Raw genomic sequence first — 7,740 nt, forward strand, 5'->3', positions numbered from 1 at the left:
AACATTGTAGATGAGTTCGTCGTATGATTCTTCCGAAGAAGAATTTGATATGGAAGAGGAGGAGGATCTTGCAATGATCCTAGCAATGCATATTAATAAAAAACAGAAGCACGGTGGTTCGGTTATGGGTCGGTAAAAACTTTCGAGGGATAGGATCGATGCCCACAACAGATTGATCAGGCATTATTTTGCGGAGAATCCCACATACCACGAGTCGTATTTTCGTTGCCGGTTTAGGATGAGCACCGAGTTGTTCAGGCGCATTGCAGAGAAACTAGCGAGCCATGACCGCTTTTTTCAGCAAAGGAGGAATGCCACCGGAGAGCTCGGGCATAGCACCTTTCAGAAGGTGACAGCCGCTTTGCGTATGTTGGCATACAGTATACCGGATGATCTAGTTGATGATCACTTGGCTATGGGTGAGAGCCAAGCCATCATGTGTGTCAAGCGCTTCGCAGTCGGAATTGTGCAAGCGTTTGGCGAGGAGTATTTGAGATCTCCCAACGATGCAGACGTCGCAAGGCTTTTGGCGATGAACAAAGCTCGCGGCTTTCCTGGCATGCTTGGCTCAATAGATTGCATGCATTGGAGTTGGAAGAATTGTCCAAAGGCATGACATGGGCAATTCCACGGCCAAAAAAAGGGTTCCACTATAATCCTTGAAGCGGTGGCCGATCAAGAGACTTGGATTTGGCATGCATTCTTTGGAATGCCTGGATTTTTGAATGACATCAATGTTGTCAACCGGTCACCACTGATGAGTAAGATTGCAAAATGGGGAGTTGCCACCGGTGCAGTTTCTGCAAATGGCCGTACATACAACTATGGCTATTATCTAGCGGATGGCATCTATCCAAAGTGGCAAACCTTTGTCAAGCCGTTGAAAAAGCCAGAAGGTAAGAAGAAATCTTGATTTCCACAATGCTCAGGCGGCGGCTAGAAAAAATGTGGAGAGAGCTTTTGGGATTTTGCAGACCCAATTTGCTATTGTGAGAGGACCGGCTAGATTTTGGGATCAAAAGATGCTTTGATACATAATGCACGCTTGTGTGATCATGCACAACATGATCATCGAGAATGAGCGTGGCTAAGATGTAGACTACTCTCGGTATGAGCTCTTGGGATATCCCGTGCGAGTGCGATGGAGGGCTGAAAGGGTGGCCCGTTTTGTTGCCTCCTATCATGCCACTCGACGTCCTGCAACGCATAATGATCTTCAGAAGGATCTCATTGAGGAGTGGTGGGCATGGAATGAACGACAAAAAGTATCATGATTTGTGCGTTCGTTATTGTACTGTTGAACAATTTGTTGTGTTTAATTGCACTATTTGTTGTATTGAACGATAAACTGTTTGTTTGAGTTATAATAAATGAAATTGAACTATTTATTTTTGTTTGTTTTTGATTTTTTTGCTTTTGTTTTCGAATGCATATATTGTTTGTGCATGTCGCGCGCTGCTGAAGCGACGCGCGCTGCATTTTAGCGCGGCTGCTGGAGCCAGCGCTGCGCGCCGCGCCAAACCAGACGATACGTGCGTGGCATATGTGTTTTTTACGCACGGCGCGACCGGCTTCTGTTGGAGATGCTCTAAGTACTGACGGAGTACCAGCAGACCCTACGGAAAGGAGGAAAAACACGGCCCCAGGTTGAATCCTCCGCTGACACAGCGCGGCTACGTCAGGGCACCAGCCGCCGGAGGATGGCGGCGCTGGCCGCGAGCCGCCGCCTCCTCCTCCTGCTCCGGCCGGAGCTGGAGCCGTGCCTGCGCTCCCGCGCCCTTAACCCCTGCTCCGGCCGGTAACCTCTCTCCCTCGAACCTCCCCTCCCCTTCCGATTTAGCGTGACCCGGCCTCAGATGGTTGTTTGCTCCCAGGGCGAGGTGGGCGGGCGGCCTCCGGCGCGCGCCTCCGCTGGTGAGCTGCCGCCGAGATTTCTCCGACGAGGGGAGCGCGTACGCCGGTGAGAGCCGCAGCAGATTCCAAGTCTTGTTCGTCAGGCTGTGTATTAAAATGCAGACGTGTGACATTGCTTCTGGGTTCTTTGCCTGACAGCGAAGAACAGTGCTCCGGACGAGCAGTTCCTGCAGCTCTCGTTGGACGAGGGAGAAGGCGATGGCGTGGTGCCTGGAATCAGCGAAAGCGTCGTGAAGGATGCGAAGAAGAGCGCCATTGAACTGCTTGCTGTCAGGTCAGGACTGACAGATCATACACTGTGTTCTACTGTATTACTGAAATATATATCCACCTCTGGCGATATCAAAGGAATCTCTCTGAAAACCTTCATATCATAGAAGCAATGTGCCACTGGCTGCATCTCTAGTGAATGTTCGGTAGGCGATGTTTGCCCATGGATTCGACGCGATAGGTCTCGGTGTGAACATCGTGAAGTTTGCCTGTTCGTCTTACACACTGAGATAGTTGGAAACCTGAGGAGGATCAGTTGTAGAAAAATAAAAGCAGGATTTTGCTGCTTAGAAGTGCAAAACCTTTTCTTTTAGGAAAACATGGTCTGGAAGCCACAGTACCACAAGATATCGTATGTTAATAGTAGGCTGCCTAATCTCTTTAATTTGCCAATTTGTTGAGTACTCCCTCCGTAAAGAAATATAAGAGTGTTTAGATCATTACTTTAGTGTTCTAAACGCTCTTATATTTCTTTACAGAGGGAGTACCACACAGAGTCTAAAGGAAATTGTGTGCTTTGAATTGCGGTCACTATTATTCACTTGTACGTTTGGCGCTTATATACCGGTGTTGAAACTGGACGCTGAAATACGCCTTTTTGTTCATCTTGGGCAGAGCATACAGTGTTTCTGAGCTCAGGAAGAAACTATGTGGTAAGAACTATTCTGCCGACACAGTCGACTCTGTGATTGCTGATTTCAAGTCAAGGTAAGACTCCCGTTGGATATCCTGACATGAAAATGTGAATAATAGTCGTGCATTGGATCGTCGTCATAGTTGAATCACTATTCACTAGCTTCACGATCATTATGCGGAATAAATTTTCATGCCTTCTTTGTTCCTGAAGGGGTCTGTTGAATGATGGCTATTATGCGGAATCATTTTCACGATCCCGGTGGCAGTCATCAACTTGGGGTCCAAGGCGTATAAAGCAGGTAGTCTTTTCTCGCATCTTCTCTCCCAAATGATACATTCGGTGTCCCATTCCTGATTTTTTTTTCACTGAAATCCTCTGTAATTATAATTGTCATGCATAGTTGTCGAAACACTCCCCATTGACATTAATTTTTATGCTTACTTTCATGGAGATGTTGCGATCATTCATCAAGCATCTCATGTTTATTTTCACACCAATCAGGCGCTTCGCCAGAAAGGGGTGCCAGAGGCCGAAGCGGACCAGGCGACGAGGAGCGTGTTCCAGGACGACCGTGGTGACGAAGACCAGGCCTCACATGGCCTCTCAGAAGCTTCCATGGATCATCTCTTTGCTCAGGCCTCGAAGCAGTGGCTGCGAGGGAGCAGCTTGCCCCTGGAGAAGCGGCGTGCGCGCATCGTGAGGTGGCTTCAGTACAGAGGGTTCAGCTGGGGCGTGACCAACTCCATTATCAGGAAGCTGGAGGCACAGCACCCTCCCTGACCTTAGCCTTCTGCTCTACATTGTTTTCGTTGTAAGTTAGTGTGGTGTGACAAGCATCTACTGCTAGAAGCAACCTCTGTCTGCTCAATCTGGTTCCTGTTTAACATGATATATTGATATAATGATTGCTTTGCACCCTTTCTTCTTCGTATTACTGTGACATCCTAATTGGAAATTACTCCCTCCGTTCCAAAATAGATGACTCAACTTTGTACTAAGTAAAGTTAGTACAAAGTTGAGTCATCTATTTGAGTCATCTATTTTGTACTAAGTAAAGTTAGTACAAAGTTGAGTCATCTATTTTTGTACTAAGTAAAATTAGTACAAAGTTGAGTCATCTATTTTGGAACGGAGGAAGTAGCTGGGAACACCTGATGCACGTGGAATCAGCGAATCGCACATGATGAACAGCGTAAATGCAAGGCGAAATATAAGAATGTCATTGTTCATGCATATTTATCCGTTGATTACAGTGGCTGAATACCTGCATCGTGTTCTCTCATGGCGCCAATCACGATTCCAGCTGATTTTTGCATGGAATTTTGAATATATCAGCATTCACTACCCTAGCCCAGTGCATGGTCTGCTACGCAGGAACCAAAGTTCTTCCAGTTTAACTCAGAAGTCAGAATACAGTGTGCACCAGGAATGGCAGAATCTACCACCAAACTTGCAAAGATAATACTATGGGGCCGCAAAAACAGAATTGCGACAAGATCAGGCCACAGAATGTGAATTCCTCCACTAAACGGAGCATGAGAAAGTTCTAACTGTATATTCACTGTGGCCATCCATCTAGCATAAAGTCTAAATAGAAAAGTAACAGGTTACGGTACATTTACAACACTACATTGGAAGAACTGTATTGGTGCCTCGCTGCCTGGGCACACTGCTTGATGCTCCTCGGTTCGTCGGTTATGATAGGCGGTCCTGGAAAGCGCAAACGCATCAGGAATTGCATCCAAGTAATATTCTTTAGCATGACTGAGGCTGATAAAGAGGAATATAGCATGTTAAAGTTAGGGGATACCTGTACAGTCGGGCCAGTATACATGCCAGGGCGCATGTTAATGTACACAGGTGAGTTTATGGCTTCAATCCAGGCATAGTTATCTGGGCTATCGAATGTCTTTGCGCGTCCACTTGCTGCAGTTTGTGCATCACACGAAATCATGAGAAGCTAGAAGATGCGAGAGCAGACTGGAAATCAAGAGTATCCAGACAAGATGAAAAACCATCAGCAGCTCTAGGATGTTAGGATACTACAATCGGATAGTTTCTCAAATTGGGAATGAACAAACAGAACATAAAAGAATGTTGGTTGAAGTACCTAAATCATCAAACCTACGAGTTATGACACTAAACGGCAAAAACAACATGCTTGCTACTATAGGTGACAGGCTAAATCTTGACCTGCCACCAATCTGAGGCAATAGGAGGATCAGCATGCATTCCCCAGTGTGGCAGGTATGTCATGCTTGGCATGAGCAGACCTAACCTAACCACCATAGTTGGCAATCTTGCTCACACCCAAGGGTAACGTATGGTCCTGTAGATCTATATGTCCTCCATGCCATCTGCATACCCATACCGAGAGCCACTACTGGAAATAATAGGCTGTTGAATTTGCTAAGGACCCAAAAATGGATATGTTCGGTGCTCCTCTTAGGATGTTTCTGTGCTACTTAAGCAAAAAAAAAAGGCAGAATCTAGAAACTATGAATATACGATTTTTGTTGAAAACCTTGACACAATACACATCTTCCATGACTCAAAATATCAAGATCAAATTCAATTTACAACTCAAGAAACAGAAAAGACAAATCTGACTGTGCATAGTACACAACTCAATTTTGTTACTATTCACCATCTAATTTTCCTTTTTTTTGTTTCTTTATCTAAGAACTGAGTTTTCATATAAAATTTTGAGGCATGGTAGATGCATACAAAAATAAAATCAGACTTTTTATAATTTTTTGGATATAGTTTTACATGTAGATAGCACGGAAGCACCATAAGAAGAGGAAGCACGGGATATCTCCTTGGGTCCTAAAGAAGGAGCAAGGTCTATATTTCAATGTCGAGGGTCATTTAAATGCTCCAAATACACATCACAATTCCATTAAAGGGTTTGTACAGATGAGCCACCATACTGGTGTTTGCTACATCCAGTATCTGATTCAAAGTGAAATCAACTGATCGGTTGCTGCCATCCTGTAACATCACTCTCATACATCATAAATATGCCTTTACTCCTAGAAAACCAAGAGCGATCTCACACCTACACTGGTACTTTAACGGGCAAGAGTATCAGTTGTATTATTTCCCTAAACCAGGGTTCCCACCTTTTCATTAACAAGATTTACAAGGCAATTATTATTTCTAGGATCATCAAACTAAAATGCACATTAACAAATAATATATGCTTCCAGAAATAAATATCTCTCATGGATGATGTGTAGCTACTACCAAAGAGTTAATTTAGTTAAGGAATTAGCAATGATCTCGCCATGAGAACAAACATGCACTATAATGAAAAGGAGGAGTTTCACTTACAGAAGCTAGAAAACGGATAATCATTAAAATAGGTGCAAATTCGACCAGCATCCTCAGCGTATGGTGGGGCAAGCACATCAAGAACAGCACAAGAGGCAACTGAAGTGAAGGAGTGTAGGTTCCCGCCACTTTGGGGATACAAAACGGTAGTTGGACATGGAGCAGTAAGAACATCATCTGCATGTAACTTGGCCAGTCTCACTGCATATGAGCAATAAACAAATTAAATTATTTCAGGCTAGCAATACCCCTTTTGAAGATCAGACTTTGAAATATGGTGAACACGTGGAAACAACCACTCTAAAATGATTTGAACACTGGTAAGTCATAACTAACATATGTCAGCCCGTCAAAACACCCGATCAAAAAGAACTAACAGGTTCAGGTGACGAAATGCAGTAGTATTGGACCATTGGTACTACGACACAGCTAACAGTGTTCATCAGTTCGCTACTTGGAGGTGGAAACCAAGCAGAAGAAACATTATACTGTAAGAAATAAGGACCGAACATGAAAATAACAGAAAATAAATGAAATAAGCAAAACAGTATTTAAACTTGAAGTAGAGCACGAAAATAACCTTGTTGATTACTCGCCAGAACAGTAGGCTCTACCCAGTCATACGATTTCACATGCATCGAACCATACAGGATTTTGCTCAGCACAGTCATTCCTGGATGATCATGGAGAGGAATAACGGCTGAAGTTGGCAAGCAGAATATTCCAATCTGCAAAAATACATAGAAAACACCAGGAAAAAAAATGTTAAATAGCCTCCACAAGCTATAACTAGCAAGTGCCCTGCAGTATTGCTGCTAAAAGTGTTGTAATCAAGCAAGCAAAGATTAAAAATGTGGAATAAACTACAATATGAAATTATAAGTTCGTTCAAAAGATAAGATAGCTTGTCAAAGCTGATAGTGGAGTCACAATGGTAAACATGGCCAGTTATTACACAAGTAAATTGTAGGTTGCAAACCTCAACAAGTAAAGATGGCTTATAAACTACAGAGGAACACTGAAGTGGATATGTACTTACTTTAACTATTAGAAAGGGATGGAGGGAAAATCATTTGGAATTGAGCATCTAACCAAAAGTATGCTAGAAATCTAGAACAAGCTCGATGTCCTTGGCATGCCTTTGTTCACAAAGCAGCAGGAAGGAGGTCATAATCATTAATCAACACTACCCTCGTCGAAAATCCGAACAATTGTCAGCATATATGGATGCTAAATGGATCTATGTCACAAATTGTGCCATCGGTTTCAAAGCAATGGTTGTCCGCCAAGTGGTGATTGCAGTGACAGGATAACCAAGTGCACTCACAGAGAAGGCGTCGCACTCGTAGACGTGCAGGTAGGTGATGGGCTGCGCCCACCTGGCCGCCCTGGCCGCGCCCTTGACGAAGGTCGAGTCGAAGAACCCGTGCCCGCCGCCGCCGCCGCCGTCCCCGAGGCTGTCGTCCCTGAGCCCGAGGTCCGCGGGGCTGATAGTATCTGCATATAACCGACCGCGCACATTGAGGAGCATAGGAGGAAGCAGAGAGCCAGAGACTACGCTACGCAAGCATGGATGGACAGGG

The 7,740-nt window shown here is 44.5% G+C and overlaps 2 protein-coding genes across 2 annotated transcripts; one reads left to right on the plus strand and one right to left on the minus strand.

Annotated features, from left to right (window-relative positions):
- Positions 1 to 1,603: 1,603 nt before the first annotated feature.
- On the plus strand, positions 1,604 to 3,752 carry LOC125527866 (regulatory protein RecX). The gene is made up of 6 exons (XM_048692373.1): positions 1,604 to 1,798; positions 1,875 to 1,960; positions 2,053 to 2,188; positions 2,800 to 2,892; positions 3,032 to 3,119; positions 3,323 to 3,752. The coding sequence occupies exons 1-6, from the start codon at positions 1,701 to 1,703 to the stop codon at positions 3,599 to 3,601; spliced, it is 780 nt and encodes a 259-aa protein (XP_048548330.1). The 5' UTR covers positions 1,604 to 1,700; the 3' UTR covers positions 3,602 to 3,752.
- A 435-nt stretch (positions 3,753 to 4,187) lies between these two features.
- Positions 4,188 to 7,654, minus strand: LOC125527867 (plant cysteine oxidase 3-like; the record flags this gene model as incomplete). The annotated part of the gene is given in 5 exon segments (XM_048692374.1): positions 4,188 to 4,531; positions 4,632 to 4,747; positions 6,158 to 6,358; positions 6,738 to 6,885; positions 7,485 to 7,654. Coding segments are annotated over 5 exon segments (650 nt in total), but the record flags the coding sequence as incomplete, so codon positions are not given.
- Positions 7,655 to 7,740: the final 86 nt, after the last annotated feature.

This window comes from Triticum urartu, unplaced genomic scaffold (assembly GCF_003073215.2).
Source record: "Triticum urartu cultivar G1812 unplaced genomic scaffold, Tu2.1 TuUngrouped_contig_4464, whole genome shotgun sequence".
Lineage (NCBI taxonomy): Eukaryota > Viridiplantae > Streptophyta > Magnoliopsida > Poales > Poaceae > Triticum > Triticum urartu.